The sequence below is a fragment of the Prionailurus viverrinus genome, chromosome E1 (genome assembly GCF_022837055.1).
Source record: "Prionailurus viverrinus isolate Anna chromosome E1, UM_Priviv_1.0, whole genome shotgun sequence".
NCBI classification, from domain to species: Eukaryota; Metazoa; Chordata; class Mammalia; order Carnivora; family Felidae; genus Prionailurus; species Prionailurus viverrinus.
The window spans coordinates 33,613,976-33,641,356 of record NC_062574.1 but is presented as its reverse complement, the minus strand read 5'-3'; the positions used below and the strand labels follow the sequence as shown (position 1 = coordinate 33,641,356).

The window sequence follows — 27,381 nt, the reverse complement described above, 5'->3', positions numbered from 1 at the left end:
TGATACATGAATTCAGGAAAGTTGCAGGATACAAAATCAATGTACAGAAATCAGTTGCATTCTTATACACTAACAATGAAGCAACAGAAAGACAAATAAAGAAACTGATCCCATTCACAATTGCACCAAGAAGCATAAAATACCTGGGAATAAATCTAACTAAAGATGTAAAAGATCTGTATGCTGAAAACTATAGAAAGCTTATGAAGGAAATTGAAGAAGATTTAAAGAAATGGAAAGACATTCCCTGCTCATGGACTGGAAAAATAAATATTGTCAAAATGTCAATACTACCCAAAGCTATCTACACATTCAATGCAATCCCAATCAAAATTGCACCAGCATTCTTCTCGAAACTAGAACAAGCAATCCTAAAATTCATATGGAACCACAAAAGGCCCTGAATAGCCAAAGTAATTTTGAAGAAGAAGACCAAAGCAGGAGGCATCACAATCCCAGACTTTAGCCTCTACTACAAAGCTGTCATCATCAAGACAGCATGGTATTGGCACCAAAACAGACACATAGACCAATGGAATAGAATAGAAACCCCAGAACTAGACCCACAAACGTATGGCCAACTCATCTTTGACAAAGCAGGAAAGAACATCCAATGGAAAAAAGACAGCCTCTTTAACAAATGGTGCTGGGAGACCTGGACAGCAACATGCAGAAGGTTGAAACTAGACCACTTTCTCACACCATTCACAAAAATAAATTCAAAATGGATAAAGGACCTGAATGTGAGACAGGAAACCATCAAAACCTTAGAGGAGAAAGCAGGAAAAGACCTCTCTGACCTCAGCCGTAGCAATCTCTTACTCGACACATCCCCAAAGGTAAGGGAATTAAAAGCAAAAGTGAATTACTGGGACCTTATGAAGATAAAAAGCTTCTGCACAGCAAAGGAAACAACCAACAAAACTAAAAGGCAACCAACGGAATGGGAAAAGATATTTGCAAATGACATATCGGACAAAGGGCTAGTATCTAAAATCTATAAAGAGCTCACCAAACTCCACACCCGAAAAACAAATAACCCAGTGAAGAAATGGGCAGAAAACATGAATAGACACTTCTCTAAAGAAGACATCCGGATGGCCAACAGGCACATGAAAAGATGTTCAACGTCGCTCCTTATCAGGGAAATACAAATCAAAACCACACTCAGATATCACCTCACGCCAGTCAGAGTGGCCAAAATGAACAAATCAGGAGACTATAGATGCTGGAGAGGATGTGGAGAAATGGGAACCCTCTTGCACTGTTGGTGGGAATGCAAATTGGTGCAGCCGCTCTGGAAAGCAGTGTGGAGGTTCCTCAGAAAATTAAAAATAGACCTACCCTATGACCCAGCAATAGCACTGCTAGGAATTTACCCAAGGGATACAGGAGTACTGATGCATAGGGGCACTTGTACCCCAATGTTTATAGCAGCACTCTCAACAATAGCCAAATTGTGGAAAGAACCTAAATGTCCATCAACTGATGAATGGATAAAGAAATTGTAGTTTATATACACAATGGAATACTACGTGGCAATGAGAAAGAATGAAATATGGCCTTTTGTAGCAACGTGGATGGAACTGGAGAGTGTGATGCTAAGTGAAATAAGCCATACAGAGAAAGACAGATACCATATGGTTTCACTCTTATGTGGATCCTGAGAAACTTAACAGAAACCCATGGGGGAGGGGAAGGAAAAAAAAAAAAAAGAGGTTAGAGTGGGAGAGAGCCAAAGCATAAGAGACTGTTAAAAACTGAGAACAAACTGAGGGTTGATGGGGGGTGGGAGGGAGGGGGGGGTGGGTGATGGGTATTGAGGAGGGCACCTTTTGGGATGAGCACTGGGTGTTGTATGGAAACCAATTTGACAATAAATTTCATATATTGAGAAAAAAAAGAATGTGAAAAAAATAAAATAAAGATGAGCAAACTGAAAAAAAATAAAAATAAAAAAATTTTAAAAAGTAAATAAAAAAAAATGGCAGGATCGGCAAGTGATTTTTGACTCAGTTTTAATACGCGTTTTCTTCTTTTACTACAAACCACGTCTTCCATGAAGGCTAACCCCACCTCTTAATCCAGAAACCCTCCAGCACTCACCTGTGTCAGAGAATACTCCAGGTACATATCTAGAGGAACTTCTGCACCCCCAAAATGATCAAGCCAACCACTCAGATTTTGCTGTGAATAACTTTCATGCTTTACACTGTTGTATGCAAATTACCAAGAAGCTGACTTACGTGAATAGCACATGAAAATTAATACACAAACACATATTGTACACTCACTTTGGTGTGGGGAAAAAGACCACATGTGAATCTGTACATGCCCATTGACTACCAAGGGTGTCCATCTTTAAAAACAGTCAATCAGGCTTGAACCGAGCTTAAAACACATCATAATCCAATTTCCTACATATAGGGTGTTAAATGATCTGAGATCGTGAGGGAAGAATTATCTCCACCCGCCCACTCTGATTCCTGAGTTGACTCAGGAGCTTTATCTAGAATAGATTAATTATCTCCAAGATTTTAAAAAACTGTTTAGACTGTTGGGAATTAAGTTGAATGGGGGTCAAGGGTGGGAGATGGATTCTAAGGTAAAATTGTTATGTCCATATGCAACCTAAACTTAAGTGAGTATTGTTTTTTTTAAACACTTTTTTAATGTTATTATTTATTTTTGAGACAGAGAGAGACAGAGCATGAGCAGTGGAGGGGCAGAGAGAGAGGAAGACACAGAATTCTGAAGCAGGCTCCAGGCTCTCAGCTGTCAGCACAGAGCCCGATGCGGGGCTCGAACTCACAGGCTGTGAGATCATGACCTGAGCTGACGTCAGACGCTTAACTGACTGAGCCACCCAGGCGCCCCAAGTGAGTATTGTTTGAAAAGCACAGTCATTTTAAATTTTGCCCATAAGAATCCTATGTGTCAGATACAAACAACTGGGTAACAAATACTCTCTTTCAAGGAAAAAAAAAAAAAAAACACCAAACATTGCTTAAGAATTACCATTGAAAATAAGCAACCTAAAAAGTAGAAGAACTATCACTGTTCAAGTATAATGAATATACTCTGTTGTATCCAAGACATCATATGTTTTGGTTGTCATGTAACTGTTATCATTCTTTGTATTCTTGCATTCGGGGTAAATTTCAGCCCTTGCTCATGCTAAAATAAGCTGTAATTCATCATCTGAACCCTATGTCAGGCCAAATACATGAAAAAAAGAAACACAGTAACACAAGTCAGAGATCGCAGCAAGGGTACTTCATGGGCTTATTATGCATAAGGTACACTTAAACAGGAGCAAGAATAATGCTCATGGATAAAAATGTGACATGAAACACATAATGACTGGGATACACTTAACATGCTGATATCCAGCTGATCTCAGACTTCAAAATGTGGTACCTTGCCCAAAACCTCCCAGTCTTTTAAACCTTTTGAATTGGATACATATTTCTTCAAGGCAAAGCTAAATTCACAGCAGTCATTTGAATACTCATTCCAAAATAAGTCTCCAACTCATTAAACACCACCTTTAAAAAGCTTGCAAACGTGATTTAGCTATTGTCTATCAAGTTTAGACATTTCATTACCAGTTGGTCCTACTACTATCTCTATTCTATTTTCCACCTTTTGCTAATGCAAAGGAAACCATCAGACAGTTCTCAGCTTTTCAAACAGCTGACAACACAAATCGTGCCAGATATAAATATTTACATCGTCAAAAGTAAATGTTTCCAAAATTCCAAACTCCAGTGCTTTTGAAAATTGATTTGGATCAGGTACACTTTACTGAATTGGAAACATAAAAAAATATATATATCACTTTCAACAACAACAAAAATATCAAACCAAAACATATGAGTGCTTTTTAACACTAGGCTGTCTCCCCCATCTCTTCTTTCCCAATAAATTTAAGGGAGAAGCAGGCTTGAATTAGTTATTTTTTTCTTTCACATCAATATTTTCCTCTAAGATGGGCTGATAGAAAGTGAGAATTATGTATACATTCCTGTGTTAGATCGCCACCTTTCCTATCCCGTGCCCAGTGTGCTCTTGACTGAACAATGCTTCATTCGCTTGCCATAACTCAGGAAAAAGATCCAGCTCCTTAACACAGCCTCTATATCTGGCCTCCATCTTCCTTTTCCATCTGTTCCTCCGGCCTATACCTCTATGGTCTCTGGGCTTCAGTCTTGCTGGTTACCTTTCAGCTAATTTCTGGAACTCAGGTCCCACCCCTCATTCTGAATTTTTACTGCTTCTCCCTCTGTGTAGGACACAAATTATTCCCTCCATCATCCTCCCCAAGAAGGAAAGAAAGACTGAGTACTCAAAAGTTCAACTTGCCCTTTACTGTTCAGTGGACCTACCCATGTTCGTGACTTGAATAAGAGAGGTGTGTGTAGAACCCAGGTTAAGTTCCCTTTAGAGTTTGTAAAAATAAAACTCCAAATGGACCAATAATTTGGATAGGTTAGTTTTTGTGGAATCAGAGCAATAAACTACATGACCTACATAGGACTTTTCTACACAAATGCTTCTCAAGTCCTAAAATAACACACAGATACTACATAGAGAAATAGTTACAATCACGTGCAATGTCTTTAGAACTCACTTTGTGACTGGAGTCAAAGCCACTAACAACTCTTAAATAAGTCATTCGACTTTGGGTTTGTTTGTTTGTTTGGTTGGTGTTTTGGTGACAGGTAATAGGAAAAAACATATTCCAATACATCAGAAGGGGGCAAAAATTCTTATAGATTCCATGATAAGTGAGGTAAACAGGCTGCGAATGTAGAGAGCAGAGCCCAAGAAATGCAAACCCTGGAGAATCAGCTGCCGGCAGTAACAAAGTTGTCCATAATTTTAATCCCAATTTCTTGGACACAAACGATTTTCCATTCCTCTTGAGTTCGCAATAACTAAATCACCTTCAAACACAATTTTCTGTGTGTGTGTGTGTTCCACTTTCAATGATCTACTCAACAGTAAAAGGTAACCAAAAAGAAATTAGCCCACAAGAGAAACACTAGAACCCAGCGACGAGAAGATCCCCATGGGCATCATGCCCTTCCACACATGAAGGCGGAGTGCATCGGGGGAGGTTGGTGGGGGGAAGGGACACTGGTATGAGAATGACAAGGCACAACTCAGCATTTCTGTGCAGAAGTTAGGATTCTTAGCCAGCAAGATGCCCCTAGGAAGATTAATTATTGATTTTCTTATAAATCATCTAAGGTGATTTTTGTTTGTTTTTCTTTCCAAAATGATAAATATCTGATTTTACTTTTGTTAAACAAATTATTCTTTCACTTTGTTGAAGTTAAAAGAAGCCCCAGTAAAGAGGTTTCTGAGAGGAGAGATTTTCCCAGTGTGATATGCTTGGGAAGCAATACTGCCTTCTGACCTTCATGGGGTACTGAGGGATAGGGCCTCCGGCAACCTCCAGGGGGTACAAAGTAATTAGAGAAGCATGAGGGTTTGACCAGCTAGAGAGAGAAAGTACAATTTAGACATAATTATATTTGTTGGCAGTAAGCCTGAGGTCTTTGATTTCACTCCTAGGTGGAAAGACAAACTCATCACAGAGAAGGAGACCTGTAAGACTAGCTTTCAGAATCGGCATCTCTCGGTGTCCTCAACTTCACAATGGAAGCAACATGGCTGCTTACCTTCCTGCCCCCAGTATTGATGCGAAGGGGCGTCAGAAAGGGGTCGAAGATCATGTGACTGGTCTCTATGTTGACTGGTGACTGCCGTTTACCCACAGAGCAAAGGTTCCAAGCTGAGTTCACCAATCCCCAGAAAGAAGGAACTAGAAACAAACAAACAAACAATTGTAGGATTAGTCCAGGTGGAAGGTTTGAGAAACAATGCAAAAGGGCCATGGCACAAAAAGGGTGACATCAGAGACAGACACCTAATATTTCCCACCCATAAAGACCCCTGGGTGTTGCTATGGTATTTTCCTGACTTGGATCTTGGTCAATTTCTCTAAGGTCCACCTTCAGATTTTTTTGTGTCCGATCCATTCACCTTGTGGCCTCTTGGATGAGTACAGTTGGCATTAACACCTTAATGGGAAGACAGCATAGTCCACCTGCATCATCTTTTCATGTGGAGGTACACCAGAGTTTTAGTAATTCCTGAGCTGATGCTCCACTTTTCTGTGTGGCAGGAATGATGTGGGAATCAACCTTGTCCTATACAGTAGGTATTGAAAGCTTTTCAAAGAAAGTAGCATTCGACATATGCAAGGTATTATGTATTCTGTGGGTTGTCGAAACCAAACTGAGGGAGTGAATTACTTTTATGACCCCAATCAATGCCAGACAGGAGCTCAGCAACATGACTCTGTCTTTGTTTAGTCCAGCACTGTGTCACTAACCTAATGTACCAGCAGCTCAAGAATGCATTCACTTGATAGGAAGAGAAAAATGACTTGGGAGTACTGAGTCCAAATATCCAAAGGGGAAATGTCTACTCCTCTTCAGTATCACATTAAAAATTGACAGAAATAAATTTCTATGGCAATTTCCAGTTATTTTCTTCTGTTTAAGAAAGTCAGCAGAGCAGTGGGGAGCCAGTTACTAATTTCATGTCTTGGAAGATCACAGACTATATCTTCAGCCTTTTCCTGCCCAACCCCCCACCCCCAGCTCAGTATTTCCACTGAGGCTCTGGATCCATCTCTACGTGGCCTTGAGATTATATGGTCATCATTTGCTCATCCACCCGCAGCGTCCATCAACACTACAGTAAGCTCCTGGTGCATGTTCAGCCCTGGGTTAGGCTGAATTTAGAGGAAGGGAGTTACGTACAAGAACACTTATCACACTGTGGTGGTGGGTGGCTGCAGGATGAGGCAAGTGGGTTATAAATCTCTAGGTGAGGGCACTGAACCCTGAAGCAGCGGAAGTGGAGTTCGGGAGTGATTCCTAGAGAAGATGAACCTAACAACCAAGTCACGACCCTCCCAGATGCACCTGTCCTCTCAGGAACTCAGGTTTAATTCAGCCTTTAATTTACGGTAGCCATCATTCCTTCTCATGTCACAGATGGAGAAAATTGAGGCAAGAGAGGAGTATGGTAAATACTTGCCAAAGATAGTCTATAAGAGACCCATAATTCAGGAGAAGTGGGCTGGATGGCACGTCTAGTACCACTGAAATCCAAAACTCTATGAACCTTTTATTTGTTACAGGCCATTGTTGGGCAGAAGTGGGAGGAAAGCCAAAAACAAGTTCCTCAGATTCTTAGAAGCCTGTTTCAACACCAAAATAAGGTGAGGTTCCTTGTGAAATAAGGAAAATATCTAATTTGGCTTAACCCATTCAATGAGCATATCTGCTGGTTCCATTCCCTTTAGTTTAAAGAGCTTGAACTGGTTTTCCAGCTGTAACTGATTTTCAAAATGGCAGCCATGGCCAGAGTAAGAGGGGTAAAAGAGAAGAAGGTGGAGTAGAAAGAAGAACCTATATGTGTGTTCCTTGGCACTTTCATTTCCCCTTATTATTTAAGTTCTATTATCGCTGCAAGTCACTTAACATCTTTAGAAAGTACCATGCCCTAGCCAAATTATAATATTTAAGGAAGCTCTTGAATTAAACACGTATTTAAAAAATATATAAGCAGAAGTCTTCTCTAAACTATTTTTAAATCACCAAAAATCCTATATTTATTCCTCAATCATTTCCAGTTTATTATGAAAATAAAGCCTCCCTCAGTGCCTGCTCCCACCTATCTTTGTCAGCGATGCACATCAACGTGGAAGCTGTGGGGATTCCAGGGATATAGCCATGGCACTGCCACAGATCAGTTGTGTGACTTTAGATAAGGCATTTATCCCTTGGGCTTTGGTTGGTCTCTACAGTCTGTGTGGTAGGCTGAATAATGGCCCTCCTTCAAAGATGTCCACATCCTAATATGTTACCTTCCATAGGCAATGGTGCTGTGCAGAAATGATTAAGTTAAGGGTACTGAGATGATGATCCTTGATTGTCTGGGTGGGCCCAATGTAATCAAAAGGATCTTTTTTAAGAGAGAGGGGCAGGAGGGTCAAAGATTTAGAGAAAAGCTCTAGGGATGGAAAGAGAGTCAGAGAGGAAAGAAGATACTGGCATGGAAGGTGGAGGAAGAGGACAGGAGCTAAGGCGACTTCCAAAAGCTGGAACTGATGAAGCAACAGATTCTTCCCCTAGAGCCTCCAGAAGGAACCACCGGCATGCTGACCCTGGTTTTAACCCCATAAGACTCATTTGGGGCTCCCTCATCCCCTGAACTGTAAGATGATAAATTTGTTATGTGTTAAGTCCCTAAGTTGTGATTACTTATTACAGCCACAGTAGGAAATGAATACAGCCCCCTTCTATTTTTAACACTCTGTGAGACCAGAGCCTCTTGGACAGTCGGGCCACCTATGATGTGTGGGGGGCTTCCCCTGGAAGGCAGCTGCACAATAAATGTAGTTACAGTTATAGCACACAGTGCATTTCATCTATTCCCATGAAAATCATTAACAAAAATAATTCCAACCCTATAAATGGACTGCGAGACTGCTAATAGATGGCAGCACGTGTGGGCAGGTGCTGCTGTGCCTTCCTAACAAACCTCCCACCCCAAAAGCACCCCCACAAAAACACAAACAACAAAAACTTTATGCGAACATCTGCCTTTGCTTTTATTGGGCATGGCATTCTTTATGACAAACAGTTTCAGGGTTTTATATTCCCACTTCACTATCAAGGCCTAAGTGTCTGGTTCTAACCACCTGCTCAGACAATTGAGGAATGGCTTGGAGGCTGGGAGGCTGGGAGGCTGGGAGGCGCTCGCCCCTGCTCCGCTCCTGAAGGGGTACCTGCGTTTGCTCCCCACTGGACCGCTCACTTGAAGTCAGCCATGGATTCATTGTCTTTCAGAAACAGAAGCCGCCTTAGAGATCATCTGGCCTAAACACATTCATGAAATCAAGGACTAAACAGCAGAGGGTGACGTCCTCAACCCGAGGCCACACAGCCAAGGGAGAGGGAGGGGGGAACAGAGTAAGGACCAATGCCTGGGTCTCAAGATTCCTGGTGCTTCTCCACCTCCCTCCCTTCCCAGCAGGCTCCATAGGAGGGCATATTACTGTAGCCAGGGAGTTTCAGAGTTAATTGTTGCCATGGCCAACTGTAGACTTTGCTACCCTTTCTTTTTTGGTAAATCAAAAGTAACATCAGTGCCCATTTGCTAGTTAAAATACATTTCAAGTGCCAAGGTTCAAATCAAACTGCTTTGAATGTCAACCATCCCAAATAAAATTAGGATTTTTAAAAAGCCATACAGGGGAGCGCTTGGGTGGCTCAGAAGTCTGTTAAGTGTCCGACTTCAGCTCCGGTTATGATCTCATGGTTCATGAGTTCGAGCCCTGCATTGGGCTCTGTGCTATCAGCACAGAGCCCGCTTCAAATCCTCTGTACCCCCCTCTCTCTCTGCTGCTCTTCCTCTCAAAAATAAATAAGTGTTAAAAGCAAAAAAAAGCCATATATCTATGACTGTGTTAGGAAAAAAAAAAGGCTTCAATCCAGGAAAGAGCGGATGAGCTTGGGTCTCATCTGCAGGGCCCCAAGGAAATCTAATGGGGATGACTGCTCATGAAGAGAGGCTCCAGGGGTTGTGTCCTGGGCCCAGCTGGACTGGGCCAGGTTCTACGGTCCAATGAAAGAAGCCAATGCTCTTAGAATCAGTGTTTGGTGTTGGGACAATAATGAAGGTGTCAAAACCAGTCCAGGGAACTCAGGTACCAAAAGGATCAACTCAAATGTCTGCAAATGTGGTGTAATCTAGGTTCTAGGGAAATGCATTAGGAGGAAGGCTCTGGAGACAGGAGGGCATGGAGATCCCATGCTTATTGGGGTATGGGAGTAAGCCTGCACTTTACCTGAAGAACAAGGCTGGACATGTAAACTAAGGCTTCAAGAATTAGAGTCAGAAACTCTCCCTCTGGATTTGTGCAGACCATTATCCCCAGCATTCTGACACTTAACCATCCTGCATGTTATTGATCCTTCAGGTTAATAAACACCCCATGTCACCCCTGGGAGCAGAATTGCATTGCAGGATACTATGGCACTGCTTCTACCTCCAAATTTAGAGAACCGCTACAGAATTCTTTTTCTCTTAGTTTCCATGACTGTCCCCATGAATCAAATTTGCAGACTTTCCATCACATTTTAAAAGCATCAGTTATTATGACTTATTGGCTAATGCTGTGTCTTTTTCTAGCTTGACTGTACACCTTATTAAGAAAATAATGTAAATGTACATAAAAGAAAACTGAGTGAGAATCACTCTAACCAATTAATGGACAAGTGGTCTGAAATTGAATGGCATCATCCAGGCCATCCTTTTCACACAATCTTCTAATTTACATATAAACTAGAACACACAACAGACCGGGATGTTTTTGCAAATTAATTTCTGCAGAGCCCAAACGATGGCACTTAACTGCTGCATCACGACCATGTGTTATTTTGCCAAAACATCTCCCCATGGCAATGCTGTATTGTTACCATAAACCACAAATCCCAAGCAGTCTCTTGGCTCAGGGTCCAGCGAGCTATGAAAGACTGGGATTTCAGCTGCTTAAAACATGAGCCTTGGAAAACCCAAAGCAAAACCTATCAGCTGCTCGTTCAAAACCAGTGAACCAAAAAAGCCCCAGTTTAGTTTATTAACACATCATGGTAACGCCCATACAATAACGAAAAAGTTCTCACCAAAACAAGAAATAGATCAGGAGAGCAAGGAACCAGAGGAATCAAGTCTGATATTGAGAGTTAAAATTTGTCCTGGGACTTTTTTTTTTTTAATCCTAGAAAGTTAGTCTTAGGCATCTCCTTCATTCATCTGTCCTCTTTTTATTTTTCATCTTAGCAGAATTTGCAGAGACCATGCTGTCGCGGGCAGGGAGTTGGGCACTTGGAATTAATTTATGCGGCTTATGTGAATTTGCTAAATCCTATGGGAACAAGACAAACTCACTAAAGAAGTGTTTACTGACAGCCTATAACATGTCAGGCTTCAGGCTTGACAGTGAGAATTCGTGCAGCAAATATTTGCTGGGGACCTATTACAGGCCAGGCACTGTTAGCAGTTGTGGGTAGTTAGCGACTAACGGAAACAGCTCAAATAGCTCACGCTCTTAGGGGTCTTCCAGTCTAGTGGGGAATATGGGAGATCTTGTTTATCTGTGTCATTAGCACTTCTGATGACCTCGCTGTAGAGACAATTAAGATGGTAATGGATTACAGAATAAAGCATGGATAGGGAGATAACCTAGAATGGCCAGGGATAATTTCTCTGGAAGGACTGAGAAGAGTTGTTCCTGAAGACTGGCAGAGAAAAGTGGGTCTTAGGCAGAGAAGCGGCACTGGTGTTGACAGAGAAGAACCTGATGTGTTCAAGGAACCCAGAGGAAGCCAGTTAACAAACCTGATGAACCAGATGAGAAAAAGAAAAAAAAAAAAAAAGCTGGAGGAGAGGAGGCTGGCTGTCGAGACAAGGCACAGACGTTCCAGAGCTCTGCTGACCACAGTGAGGAGTTTGTATTTTACTCTAATGTATTAGAAAGCCACTGAGAGTTTTTAGGCCAGGGAGTACCAAGGTCTGATTGATGAATTAAAAGCATATATCTGCTGCCTTGGCTGGAATACAGCCACGTGTGAGCTTGATTATCCTTAGGGTAGTTTGAGTGGGGAAAGGATTGGTTCCCAAGCAACAGTTGGGTTTTTACGTGAATTTAATCCTACTGCTTTAGATAGGTTTAAATTCTGTCTCAAAGGCAGAACTAATTGAATGTTTTAAAAACTATTCTCTTCAACATATGTGCCAATAAAATAGCATTTTCCTGGGATCCAACTAGCACTTTAGAAGTCACCACTCGAAGCAAGGAATATTTTCATGAAGAGACTTGGCTAAGGCAATCTTTTCTTGCTTTCAAGCAATAAACTAAGGCCCCCAACTTTTCGGCCAAAAGAAAGCAAATGAAAGCTGGGAAAATGAATACTGGCATAAAACGTATCTTTGGCGAATTCAATCCTACAAATAAAGCCTTCTACTTCAATATAGCTGTCTCTATTTCAGTGTTATAAAGCATATGAATACATTTTAAATAAGAACTCCTATCTTTCCCTTGCTCTTTTCCTCACCAATGCTGATTTACTGTCCCTTTCCCTATTCTCATCTGTAATAAATCTCCACTTTGAGCCATTATTAATAAGCATGTTTAAAATACCCACTGCTGCAGGCTTTTGGCCCCTTTCTGATTTCAGATTTATTTCATAGGAGGAATAGCATTTGAATAACTCTTTTGCTTCTGGATTCTTCTTCCTTTGCTGGGACTCTGATTCATACTACATAAAGAGCGGCTAACTAGGGCTTCCTATTTTCTCACTTGGGGACCTTTCAGGGGTTGTGAGTAACACATAATCATTCGGTTGTGCATTCATTTTCAAATTAATGAAATATCCCCAATGAGTCAGATTTTTAAAAAATGCGCCACTCCTAAGTATATCCCATATGGTGGGAAGACAGGCAAACTAAGAAATAATTATAATAAAACATGGTAAGTGTTGTAATTAAGGTGTGTCCATATTAAGGCTTAAGTGACCCTGACCTTGACCCTTTTCTCAAGTGTTCAGATGAGCCTTCCTAATAGAGGGGATATTTGAGCTCAGCCGGCAAGTACGAATAGAGGCTACAAGCCACAGAAATCTTATAACTAGTTAAAAGTCTAAAGTTTTTCCTCAAACAGAGAAACTTGACATTCCTAGCAATCAAGACAGACTATCACTGGAATCTAAATAACTATTATGCAAGGAGAGTTAAGCCACTGGGTCATCTAACTTGTCCAACTTGGGGGGGTGGTTAGTATTGCAGAGGAGAAAGATCACAAGCTGCCATATCCTCACCATGGAACCTTGAGTCTGTGGCCAGATTTCTGTAGTCTTAGTTTCTCCATTTGTAAAATGGGGGTGATAGTTACTTCACAGAGGTGCTGGGAAGATTAAGTGAGAACATGTTTATCAAAGGTCTAGCATCATGTGTTTTTTATAAGTATTCAAAGAGTATTGGAGAAAGAGCTGTGTGAGGGGATGGGGGAGGATGGTGTGTGGCTACCGATACTAGACGCACCACTGCAGCATTCTGGAGATGGAAAAGGCAGAATGGGGGGTGGGGGAGAGGCAGCTTTCAGATGCCCACACAACCCACCCTGGATTCAGAACAGGGAGCCGTCTAGATCATAGGATTGGCCCCTTCCTGTCACACCCAGAATGCGCCATGTGCAATTATTCCCCGAATCCAGAACTCTCCATGTCTGGATGAATGGGGGGACCGAGAAGTGATATGAATCATCCACAGTGGCTTTAACTCCAAAGAAAACCATTTTTATTTGGCTTTTGGAAGTTGCTGGATTAATTGTGTGCATTGCATCTTCATCTGCCCATTTGCACTTGGTTCCGGCGTGGGGACTGGCTTGCACTTCTGAAAACATATCCCTTGAGGGTGAGGAGAAAGGAAGGAAGAGGGAGTCCGCGTCTGCTGATCATGCACCATAATCTCTGTGCAGCGAGCCTGACGTATTTTATCTTGCTAATCCTCCCCACAACTCTGTGAGATACTTTTATCATTATTTTATAGATGTGAAAAGTTAAGACTTCAAGAGGTTATGTGACTTTCCAAGGTCACTTGGCTAGTAAGTAAAGTGCCTACAATTTGAGATCAGTTCCTTTCTTTAAAGCAGACAAACAACCAGACAAAAGCATGCATGTGTGACAGCATGTGAAGTGATACACAAGTGTGTAAAACAAGGGGGTAATCATCTCCCTCTCTTTCCTTCCGGTGACACCCTTGAGGTAATCGGTGTGAACTCCTGGCCAGGCATCTTTCACTATGCTCACATAAACACACCCAAATACATATCCCTGTATTCAGACAGGTTCTCTTTGTAAAAGTACTTTTTGTTTAGGGTAACAATATGCCACGAATGTCTTCCATGTCAGTCTTTCCTAGAGCTTCTTGTTCACATGTAAGGCAACAGAACTCTCATAGTTTGGACGCACCTCCCTTTTCTCAGGCTTTCCCTGAACATAAGACATTGAGGTTATTTCCATCTTATTTGACTATGCTTTTTGTATACTTTTCGCACTAACACTTTCATTTCAGCAGGAAAGATTCCTAATGGTAGTATTGTCCAGTCACGGTAGGCACCTGCTTTAACAGATGCTGCCCGGTTCCTTTAAAGGATACCGGCTGTGTCTGTAAATATTTATGCTATCAGCCATGAGTATGTCCATTTCCCCATAATCTCCATAGCATGGGATGTTATTTATTTATTTATTTATGGACATCTAATGGGAAAAATGAAATCTCATTGATTTAATTTGCATTTCCTAACCATTGCTGATGTTGAGCATGTTATGCTCATTAGCTATGTGCATTTCTCTTCTGATCACATTCTTCAGGCATTTTCCTCTGGGTTATTTACATTTTTCATGTAAATTTTTGTTGTAATTTGAACTGTAGAAACACTTACTCTTTGTCATGTGCAGTAAATGTTTTCTCCAAGCTTATTTCCTAGCTTTTAACCTCACTTCGAGTGTCGGGCTATTTAGGGATTTTTAAATTTTATATGGTTGGTTATATTGATCTATTTCTTTACAAGGTTTCTGAGCTTCCTTTGTTACTTAAGGTTGTATCTCCAAATGCAGATCATATAAATATTTTCTATATAATGAAAAACAATTTTTATCATGGCATCTGGGTGGCTCAGTCGGTTAAGCGTCTGACTTCGGCTCAGGTCATGATCTCATGGCTTGTGAGTTAAAGTTCCACATCAGACTCTGTGCTGACAGCTCGGATCCTGAAGCCTGCTTCAGATTCTGTGTCTCCCTCTCTTTCTGCCACTCCCCCATTCACACTCATTCTCTCTCTCCCAAAAATAAGTAAACACTAAAAACAAACAAAAATTTTATCGTTACAATTTTTGACTTTTAAAATCTATCAGAAATGAATCTGCATATGCTATGACAGTGGTCTAAGATTTTTCCCAGGTAGAAAGTAAATAATGCCAGCATTATTCATTAAATAAGTCCTCTTTCTCCACCAAAATGAATGTTACTTTGATTACATATTAGGTTTTGGTATAGATCACATTTGCCTCTCGACTTTTGAGACCGTTCCACATATTTGTCTATTTCTGTATCACTGCCATATTGTCTTGAGTATAGTAACATTTATGGTAACTTATAAGATCAGACTTTCTGTTCCGAAAGCCTACTCTTGTTCCCTGCTACCTCTATGGGAAGAAAAAATGCCTGAGCTCCAGGGAAACCAGCGAGGATTACTGACTCTTTTTGAATCTTTTTGAATCTTTTTGAATCATACCTGATAGACAGGACAGTGCTTGTCCCTTTCCTCAAAAAGCCCTAGAAGTGCAAAAAGCATACTCAAACTCCAGAATTGACTCCTTGGAAGACAGGGCATTGAGATGGAAATAGCATAGCATTTAGGTCCAGTAGAACCAGGTCCTGGTTCTACTAATAACAGTCACATCTACTGAGTGCTTACCATGTGTTGAACACCACACTAGACATTTTCTATTCATCAGCTCACTTAATATTCTAGGAGGTAGATCTTGTTATTATCCTCTTTCTTACCAGGTCTTATAGGTATCTGAGGCACAAAGACATTTAATTAAATTGCCCAAGATATAAACAAACAGCCCAACTTGACAGTGGAGAAGTGAGGATTCCAGACTCAGGTTGTCTGGCCTGCAACCTTGACTTTCATCCCTGTGTTACACTTTCTTCTAATGCTGGAGCACTGGCTTGAGCCAAACACATTTTCTCTTGAGCTTCAGGCCTCTCATTTGTAAAATCAAGATCATAAAAAATATACACTTCACTAGATACGTGTGTCCATCTAAGTAAAAATTAAAATTAAAATCACACACACACACAGACACACACACAGCAAAGTCCATCACAGCCAGTCCATTTATGCACTGAGTCATGGATTATGCTACTGGTGGTAGACTGGAAAGAGGCTAGCTTTACATCAAATCATTCATAACTGTCATCCTCAGGGCTAGGTATTATTTATCCCGTGTTATAAATGAGGAACTGAAGCTCACAGAACTGAGTCATTCAATGAGGACATTTAGCTAATACGCAGCTGAGCTGGTGGTGACTCGAATCCAGGTCTGACTCCCACATCCCACATCCAGCACCGAGCTCAGTGGAACTCAACTGACACCATTATTTTCCCCTCAATATTTTGCTTTCTCAGAATTCATTGCTTTCTCTAGATGAATCATTCTTGAGAGCCCACAGGAAGGCATAAAACACAGTCTGGTTTATGTAGGCATTAAGCCCTGGGTGTCTGTCTTAGGGTTAAGATTTAAGCCTAACAATGGTGTTAAGCATTATCCGATCGTATTTCGGTGGACATTTTTCTTGCCCTGTATAATTACTGTTGCTTCAGATAAAATCTGAAATTAGTCTACTGAAGCTGGTAATTGAAACCACAAGGAGAAGAATGTCTCAATGCATGTCAATAATCCAGCCCATTAATTATTTCCACCTATTCAACTTGGAAGAAAATGACCAACCTGATGCCTCTGAAAAACCACATGACCTACTTGAAATTTATATAAGAGCTGCATCCTCTTGGCTCCAAGAAGTACAGATATGTAATGCTGGAACCTGCTGGAGCATGAGGATTGAACACCAGGTAAAAAACATTTAGCTAGTGAAAGTAGGCGATCTTCTTCAGCCTTTGGAAATTCTGAAAATGTCACTGATACAGGCAACAATTTCCTACAAATTCAAACATCTGGTGAAACACTGTTAAAATCCTGCAAAACATCTGGATATCTTGGAATATACCATCCTTTACCTATTTGAATGTGTAAACACCTCCTTTTCCCTCTCACTCCCTCTGTATATGTGCACAAATCCATCCCCTTTTACAAATGTCAAAAGTAAGCAAACAACGAAAGCCCTGTGACCCAGATGTGTGGAGATCAGCTGAGTCTAGCCTTATAGCCCTCCCAGTGATGGGCAGCCTTTTACAACATCTCACTGGGTTCACATTTGTGTAATCCCACAGAAACATCCAGCTGTTCCAATCTGCCTGGAGTTTGGCATGTATTTAGGGCATTTATCACTTGCACAAATAACAGGTCTTTGTTATCTTCATGATACATCAGGAGACATAATCTTCATGCCAGCACTGAATCTTGGGTCCCAAACACAAAAGAATCAGTCACTAAACAGGGAACAAAGACACACAAACGGTCTGCTGGTCTTCTGATTTTGTGCTAGGGTGGAATGTCTAATATGTCTGCAACGTATTTTCTATTGAGACGCTAGATTTAGCTTCACCGATATAGTTACAGGACAGACACATTGAATTTCTCCTCGTAACTTCTCTATTTGCCTTGTGCATTAACATGCTTCCTCTTAGCAGGCAAAAAACCATGCAGGTATCTCACGGATTGTAGATCTCTGTCAAAATCTTATCAACAGTCAAATCTAGGTGAGTGCTTTGCTTTGAAATGCCCCTTACCCAACCTTGGTACTTCTAGCCTAACCCAGGTTCCCACTGCCACCTACCTTAGTCTCTATAATAATTCCTTAAATAAATTCCCCAGAGCCGGGGTCAGTTCCACATCACAAATGGCATGACAGCTGAGCACACAAGGAAAAACCAGGACTGGAAACTGTGCTGGATCTGAGGTCCACGACAGAATTTAGTACACAGCAAGGGTCAGGATTAGGTTTCTTTAGATTTGTGTTTCCTTGTGACCCTAGGGCTCTCGTTTGATGCCACCATTATGTCCCCAATGCTTGGCACAGAGTAGTCACTCAATAACTACTTATGAAATGGGTAGATACATAAATGTATGGATGGAAGAGAGAGCACAGGACCATGCTGTCTGCCTTGCATACCATTTCTCCCTTTTGCTTGTTGTATTAGTCTTTTAATACAAGTTGTGGAATGAATGGATACTCATCATTCTGTTTCATTTCTATACTCCCAACAACAGAGTGTGCTCATTCCTACTTCAGTCCTCCGTTCCCTCCACCTTCACGGAGATATGGCTGACAAATAAAAATCACATATATTTAGGTTTATGATGTGATTTTTTTAAGGTGTACAATGTGATGATTTTATATATGTGTGTGTGTGTGTGTGTGTGTGTGTGTGTATACATATATATGTTGTAAAATGATTACAACCAAGTTAATTAACACATCCACAGTTATTTTTTGGGTGTGAGGTGAAAACAATTAAGATTTACTTTCCTAGAGGGCACCTGGATGACTCAGTCAGCTAAGCATCTGACTCTTGATTTTGGCTCAGGTCATGATCTTGCAGTTTGTGAGTTCAAGCCCTGCACTGGGCTCTGTGCTGACAGTATGGAGCCTGCTTGGGATACTCTCTCTCCCTTTCTCTCTGTCCCTCCTCTGCTTGCTCTCTCTCTCCCTCTTTCTCTCAAAAATAAATAAACTTAAAAAAATTACTTTCTTAGTAAATCTCAAGTACATAATATAGTTTATTAATAACCACCATGCTGTAAATTAGTTGTTCATCTCATAACTGAAATTATGTGTCATGTGACTTATTTATTCCCATTCCCCCCCGTCTCCAGTCCCTAGCAACCACCTGTCTACTCTCTAGTTCTAAGAGTTAGAATTTTTAGATTCCACATTTTAGTTCTTCTTTTCTGTCTTGACCTTCTCATAATCAAATCCTACACATTCTCTAATTCCTAATGTAAATCCCAATCCCTCCATTATGTCACTCTCTACTATTCAAGGCCATCATTCTGGATTTCTGGCGAAGCCAGTCAGACGCCAGACCATTTCGTACTTAACTATGCATGGCTATACTGTTCACAGTTTTACAAATGCATTAATGTCATCTCCTAAGTCAAAGCAAGCGCTTTAAGATCAGGTACTCATACAGAGCACAGCACCTGATTATAGGGTCCAAACCCATAAAAGATGATTCATGAAGTGACTGACCAAAATTAAATCTCTCTAAGGGGCTTTTAATGGAGAGGATTTGTATTTGAAAAGACACCAGCAGGGAAATAGATTTAGTGATATTTTGACACTCCTCGCCACCCAGTGCCCAAACATATGCCCAGCTGTAGGAAGCTCCTTGCAGTTCCAACTAACACAACCTGCCTGCAATGGCTTCATGCCTAGAATACCCTTTCCAATCGCCCATGCAGAGAGCACATTCTTATCTTTCAAGATGCAGGCTGCCTCTTCATCCACTCCTCCCTCTACTCTCTACTCTTCCTGCTGGAGTCACATGCCCTGCCCCTGTGCAGCTTGGGCACTCCTCTGTTCCAATCTTGCAATTTTGTACATGCCTGTCTCCCCAGTTACGATGGACATGATTAGAAAACCTTTGTCCCTAAATCACCATCACTAAGCACAATGCCTGGGATATAGTAAATTCATAGGCAATGCTGTTTGAATTTTTAAAATTTTTAAAAAGGAATAAAAAGCAGTCAAGACCTGATATATACAAGTGAAAGAGAAGGCAAAGGGTGAGGAGTGGGGTGATCTGTCATTTTACTGAGCATTCACTGCGTGATAGCCTTGGTATTAGCCACTTACTCAGGATGTCTATTTCACATCTGATCACTTTCCCCAGATGAAGTGGGAGATAAGGCCTGATGCCATCAACACCGTCTTATTTATCCAGGTTGTGAAGTATGAATACCAGAGATGGTGGGGATTTGATGGTATTGTGATCAAGGCAAACATCCAAAGTTGGCTTACCACACGGAATAAAGAAAAAAAGAATGATTCAAGATGTGAAATCAAAGGAAGAAAGTGGATGAGTGGCGAGATTTGCAGTGGGCAGTAGGAAGGAGAATAAAGGATTTCATGAGTCAGCCAATGAGGAGATAGAGATGCATTTTATTCATTTGTATGTCCATGAGCATGGTATGTTCTGAGCTTTCAAAAGTGTAGCCCTGGGGCCGATATTTGATCCATCCTTGTAACAATCATAAAAGGTGGATTGAAGGCTACATCAAATGATCAGATTGCAAAAAGAACTAGAATGTTACCACCATCGGAGACTCTGACATTGGTCAACATGGCTTTAGAACATTAAAGAATGCCCAACTCTGCTGGTACTTACGTTTCCATTTTGAAGGCATTTCTCATCTCCACAGGGTATTGTATAAAGATTCAATAATAAACGAATGCAGGAGTGCCTTGGAAACTGTTACACATTCTTCATTTCTTAATCATTCATGTTTGCATTTCAGTATGCCTACAAATGACCAGCACTCTCTTGGTCAGCTGGCTCTCTGAATTTCAGTACATTCTGGCTCTTCTGGCAGGATTACTCAGGTTCATGTACTAAACACAAGATCTAGATCTTTGCTGTAATGCTTGCTCAAACAGACAGCATGGATGTTCGCCTTTTGCTTTATTATTGTTTCCTAAGGACAAAAGTGAGGTGCTTAACAAACTATACTCCAACTTTCAGCCTCCTCAGGAGATCCGTGACAGTGCACCAAAAGAAATCCATGCTGATCTAAGTAAAGCTTTCTTTTAGAGACTGATCCAGTTTAGAAGAGTCTCTCAAATCAATGGCTTGGGACATTAAAGTCCGACATCTTCTTTTTGAAACAGCAAAAAATCTGAAGTTTCCTCATTATAATTGGTGGCTCCCTGGGCTTTACTAAGAACGTGAATTGCCCCAAGGAAACACCAGTTCATGGTGACAAGACATTAAAAGATCATTTGAGTTTCAAAGTCCCCAATGCCCAAGAGAGTCAGCAAGGACTGCTCAGAAATTTAATCAGCAGTGAACACATCCTTAAAAGTTTCCTCTGTGAGTGACCTGAACCCCAGCTCTGGGTTCATCATAAGGCTGCCCTCTTCTGCCTTTCCTGTCTCTGCCTATGCATGGGGAAATCAGAAAAATCAGCAGAGTTCTCACTTTTGCAACACTTGAAGGTTTATAAAGCATGTTCTCAAAACATGCAATTCTACTACTTCCTGGGGAGCAGTGCACAACTTCGTCAGTGAGTTAGCAGTTCAACAAAAACCACTGTGCAAAAGTCTGGGTCACCAAATATAAGAATGCATACCCTCTTCTCTCAGCAGGAGGCACCCTTTTAAAATTTTCTGTGATCATGGGGCGCCTGGGTGGCTCAGTTGGTTGAGCATCCTACTCTTGATTTCAGCTCAGGTCATGGTCCTAGGGTTTGGGGATCAAGCCCCACGATGGGCTCTGTGCTGAGTGTGGAGCCTGCTTAATGTTGTCTCTCTCTCCCTCTGCCCCACCCTCTCTCTCTCTCTCTCTCTCTCTCTCTCTCTCTCTCTTGCACATGTGTTCTCTTGGTAAAATAAAAATAAAAATAAAAATAAAAATAAAAGTAAAAATAAAAATAAAAATAAAAATAAAAATAAAAATAAAAATAAAAATAAAATTGTCTGTGATCTTCTAAGAAACAGGATGCTACACCCAAATCCAGAAGCAATCAGAGGTGATGGATTACTGGTCATTATAAATGTACACCAATGAAGTCTTAGAGTACTGATGAAGCATTAATGTCAGGGCATAGCAAGAAGCCATGAACACAGGAGGCACTGAGTTAATACTGGTTCAGTGAGGAAATGGGGGGTAGAAAATGTTCAAAAAGAAAGGGAGACAGAAAGGGGAAGCTGGCTAAAGGGTCAATGGTCTTTACAGGATGCTATGCAGAGAATCGACTAATACCATGGTTGAATAATTAACCTTTATTCAGTGCTAACTCCACTTTAGGCCCTGCTCTAAGTGTTTATATATGTATTAACTCACTTAATCCTCACAACAGCCATATCATGTGAATATAACCATTATCCCCATTAAACGGGTGAAGACAGTGAAGGAGAGGGAGCTTATGTCTCACGGATAGTAGTTGTCAACTTGGGATTCAAAGCCAAGACGTCGGGCTCCGGAACCTGCACCCCTTAAAAACCATGGCCACTTACTCACTTTGAGTTTTGATCTTTAAGGATACAAAGCAATCAAGTGGGGAGCTTGTCAAAAGAGCTGATTAGGGAGCCCTAATACCAGAGATTCTGATTAAATAAATGTACTGTGGAGTCCAGAGATTTGTGTTATTAACAAGTATTCAAGGTTCTTCCTATGCTGGTTGCTCATAGACCATAATCATGGGAAAAATCTACCTACCAGATTCACAAGGTCAGCCATGTGACCCAAACAGTGACAGATCTAAGGGGAAAAACCTGTCAACTGAAGGGTCAATAAGAAAGAATAAAACAGAGAAACACCCGCATTTTGCTTCCTGTCCTGCCATGAGAGAATGGCACAAAAAGTTGTTTCTTAGTGGGCAGGGGAGGGGGGGTAGGTAGTAATATTTCACCAACACTCACCTTCTTTTGTTCTAATTCTTTGTCCTCCAAGCAACCCTTGGAGAAACTTTCCCAAGTTCTAATCTCAAGAAACAAACAAAAAAAGAAGTTGTTTTAGCTGGTAGACAGAAATAGTTCTATTACTGAAAAGAGGGTGCTAATTTTCTCATTTTAAATTGTCATGATGGCTTATTTATCATCCTGTGCTATTTTTATTTATTTTTTTAATTTTTTTTTCAACGTTTATTTATTTTTGGGACAGAGAGAGACAGAGCATGAACGGGGGAGGGGCAGAGAGAGAGGGAGACACAGAATCGGAAACAGGCTCCAGGCTCTGAGCCATCAGCCCAGAGCCTGACGCGGGGCTCGAACTCCCGGACCGCGAGATCGTGACCTGGCTGAAGTCGGACGCTTAACCGACTGCGCCACTCAGGAGCCCCCCTGTGCTATTTTTAAAAGTACCAGTCAGTTCCAACGGCCTGATCACCTGTGGATATACTGGGACTATCCTGTTTCTGCATTTGTGAATCTATGCACCAGACAAGACACCAGGCATGAGGTTTTGACCAGCACATGGCTTCTGACATAGGCACTGCCAGCAACCAGACCATACCTCTTCATGGCCTGCCTCTGTAGCAGCTCCCTCTAACCTCCCCAGAACAATCCACGCTCTTCTCTACTTCAGAAACTAAACTGCATTTAAAAACCAAAAATGATTTGCACACAGAGATGTTCACCCGAGCATAGTTTATAATAATGAAACACTGAAAACAAACTCAATGTACAACAACAGGGGCACCTGGGTGGTTCAGTCGGTTAAGCGTCTGATTTCAGCCCAGGTCATGATCTCACAGTTCATGAGTTGAAGCCCCGCGTCGGGCTCCATGCTGACAGCTCAGAGCCTGGAGTCTGCTTCAGATAAGTGTCTCCCTTTCTCTCTCTGCCCCTCCCCTGCTCATGCTCTGTCTCTCTCTCTCTCAAAAAGAAATAAACATTAAAAAAAATTTTAAGTAAAAAATAAAAAAAAATGTGCAACAATAATAGGGGAATGGTTTAGTAAATTAGGTACATTCACATAAAGAATACGTGTGCAGTTATTAACATAAATTTTAACTACACCACAAATTTTTATATAGATTATTGTTTCGAATATATACAACGATGGGCACTGGAGGGGAAAAATAACAGAAACATGGATAGAAGTTATCTCTGGATAGTGAAATTATTGGCTAATACTAATGTATACATAGGTGTGTTCATATGTGCCAAGCTTTCTATATGAAGGCATAGTACTTTCACAATTAAAAACAACAACAACAATTACAAAACAAAGACTGTTTATCTGGGCCAAAGTTTAACCTTCCAAATAATTCTATTCTGTTAAACTGAGATTAATTTTCTCATCACCTCTGTTTTGAGAGCAGGAATAATAAAGAAAAACTGCCTCCCTGCCCCCACTTTCCAAATTTCTGGGCCAACTGGGATGATCTGGTCACACCGAGGAATAAAATACAGGGGATACTTCCCCTCATAAGTAAAGAGAGAAATGGTGATCATACTTAGCAACCACCAAACAGGAGATGCAAGAAACCTCAATATATTGAGCAAGAATTCTTCCTTTTCATCTCTGCCCTTGGACAAGAGATATTAATGGGGATTTAGTTAATTGGCTGGTTTTCATTCTAATTGGCTAACGAATCTATTCTAATCTCGAGAAAAACCAAAGAAGAGGAAACAAATAACAGGAGGGGTTCAGCTGCCGATTGATGTTCAAAAGAGATAGCATTTCATGTGTCGGGAGGTCTGAGGTCCTGGGCTCAGAGCATTAGCTCCCTGGGCGGGGGGGCGGGCTCCATCAAGGAAGGGGTGAGCGTCCCTACTGGGACACCCCCCGCCTTCCTGTCTCTTTAAAGACAAACTGAAACTGATGGCACCCGTTTGATTTTGTCATCTCACACTGAACTTAGCTTAAAGCAAAGGCAGGCTCACTCTGGGCTGGGAACAGAAGCTCTGAGAGAGCTGAATCTCTTATACCACGTGGGTACTAGCATCTTATGGAAGGTATGAGTTAAATCCATCTGAGCTGAGTTTGCTCTTTCTTTCCTCACACCAATTAGTTCTGCCATTTAACACAGGGATTAACAATCTCATTTCCTGGGGCTGATTCGTCAAAGGATCAGGATCAAACTACTTAGCGGAACTAGCGTTCTGCAAAATTTCAAGGTAGGTGAAATTGGTTTTCCCTATCTTTTCACTGGCCTTTTACCCTCCTTCCCTCCCCATTCTTTCCCCAGGTCATCTGTGTTTCCTTTTCTCGCCCCCTTTCTACCTCTGCCGCTCCTGATAACAGGTACTGCATGTATCACAATCATACAGTCTGAGCCATAACTCAGCCCTGATGATCACACACTCACGAACACACTTGCAGGATGGATGACAGAATGTCTGAGACAGAATGTGCTGGATCAGAGAGTCAGAACAGATGAGAGCTGATGGAAGGAAAAGTATTAAACACACACACACACACACACACACACACACACTGGAAGGGAATATGGAAAAAAGCATATGGCGGAAGAGCTAACATACCACCAATGCTGACCTCAAGACCAACTGATAAAGGCCCCAAGGCTCAGGCCATCAGCCACCACAGCAAAGGAAAGGATTCCAAAGGAAAGGAACCCAGGATTCACAAAACATGCAGAATGAAGTCTCTTCCATGTTTGTCCCTTTCCATTCCTCCTGTATATCTTTTGAACCTCCTGTCTTGTCTAGGATAATCACCTACTGGGAGATCTTAGAACATTCAGTTTCTCCTTGCTTTCTTTTCCCAGGCACAGAATATAACTGCTTCCTGGTCTGCTGGGGCCTCCTTCAGCGTGGCTTTCAAAACCCTCCATGGTCTGGAAGGAACCTGTCTTTGGGGCTTACCTCCCACTGGTCTTCCCGCTGCCCCTGAACAGCTGAACAAGAACTGTCATCCCCCATGTGTCCTGGGGCTTTCTCCTCTTCAGCAGAACTATACTCTTTGCCTGATGTGCCTACTTATTAAAACCCCACTCATTCTTCAAGTATCTCTTCCTTCGGGAATCTCCTTCGATGCCCCTTTCTGCCTCATGAAGTGGTACTCCCTTTTTCCTCTAAAATTCTATTGTATCCTCGATCTCTCTTATGCCACATCTTATAATGTCTCGAAAATAGTGGCAGAAACCATGTTTTTATGTCCTAACATTCCTTGTAGCTTATGGTGTGATAATGGGGTATCAATGGTTTGATCAATGAATGAAGAATCCTGACTGCAAATTCTGAGTTAATGCCACCACACCATATGATGGCACTTTCTCTTATTCTTGCTTACTCTCTCTTGTTCTCATATGCACACACATATATACTCATACATTTCTGTCCATGAGAACAATTCAGATATCTTAATTGAAATATAAAAGATTGATAAGCAGAGGGAAAAATAGTAAAAAAAAAAAAAAAAGAAAGAGAGTGATTAATACTTCCATTGTCTCAATAAGACAGATCTTTTTCTCCTTGTCTTTTAGAACATAATTATCTATGAATTTCTGTACGTGAAATCCACTTTGGTCCACAGAGGCCTTTGGGTGTGTTTTACACCGAAGTCTTGATTTTAGGATGCATCTTTGCATGGCAGAAAACACTTTGTCTAGACCTTCTGAGCTACCCTTATCAGTGTGGTGGTGAAAGACAGAAACAAATAGCCCAGATTTCTGTAGAAAGTGCTAAATGGTGGAGTGGTATATGGGAAAGCCTCATTAAATCTGACGGTGGTTCACCTACCTGAGGTTTGTAAACAGAGCATATGTTCTTGTTGGTATAGACATGACCTTGTGGGTCTCTTTGCCGACTATATTAGTGCTGTGCAAATATTCCTACTCAGTTGTGAAGGCACATTATACTCAGGGAAATTATTCTCCCAGCAAACAGACAGATGTTTAACTTCACTTAATATGACACTATAGTCTGAATTCTTAATGTGAGACAAGGGGTCCTTTTTCAAGCTCGAGTAAAATTGCGAAATGCCATATTTTAACACCACGGCTCTATGTAGCATAGATTAAGTCATTACCTCTTTCTCACTAAAAACTCTGCTTCTCTGAAGCTCCTCTCAGCAATGTCACTTGCAGAGGCCACCGTGTACCTAGCAGACCTTGGGAATTACAAGATGATGCAGGAGGTGTCTGTGATGGACTTTTTCAGCCTCTCTGAGAACTTTTAAGCACTTCTGCTTGCAAACCCCTACGGGCTAACATAATGGTGACTTACTTCCAGTTGCAGAAGTCAGACCCAGAAGAATATGAAACAGGTCTTTTCCAAAGATTCGAGGAAAGCTTACAGAACTCAAGAGGGGACACAGGGGTGGGTGGGTTTAGATCACACACATCTAGATTTATTCTTGGTGGCTTTGGCCTATCACAAACAGATCCACCTGTCTGCTGGTGGTTATCAAGGATAATTGTCCTTTGGAACTTGAGCAGAAAGGGGCCCGGGAAACTGAGCTAGACCTGAGTTTGACACAGTGGAATTTCCTTTAATGCTGGGACTTAGGAGGGCACGGCCACCTACACGAGGTCCTCGCAGCTTCCACTGTGCTCTTCTACACTGTGTGAGGCTGCCGCGGGGCTCAACAGCCACATTTGTGCTTTACCAGCTGGCTTCTGCAGACTGCGCCAGAGGGAGATCTAGAGGGACACTGGAAGGCTGGCGTGAAGGACCCGCTCCTTCCTGTTTGCTTCCCTTCCCCCTCCTGCCGGTATTACCCCAGGCATGGGGCTTCATTCGCCCAGGCAGCACCATCTGGTTCTACTTTGCAGGTTTTCCATCCCCTGCTCCCAGAACCAGCTTCATCACACCCTCTTTGAGATATCAGCACCAACCAGCTGACTGTGCCCCC

At 41.6% G+C, this 27,381-nt stretch overlaps 1 protein-coding gene across 1 annotated transcript in view; it reads right to left on the bottom strand.

The window, feature by feature from the left end:
• CA10 (carbonic anhydrase 10) overlaps positions 1-27,381 on the bottom strand; it is a 492,198-nt gene that overhangs the window by 282,202 nt on the left and 182,615 nt on the right. Inside the window, exon 4 of the mRNA XM_047833896.1 lies at positions 5,691-5,833. Coding sequence (XP_047689852.1) covers positions 5,691-5,833 — 143 coding nt within the window. The remainder of the gene's footprint in view (positions 1-5,690; positions 5,834-27,381) is intronic.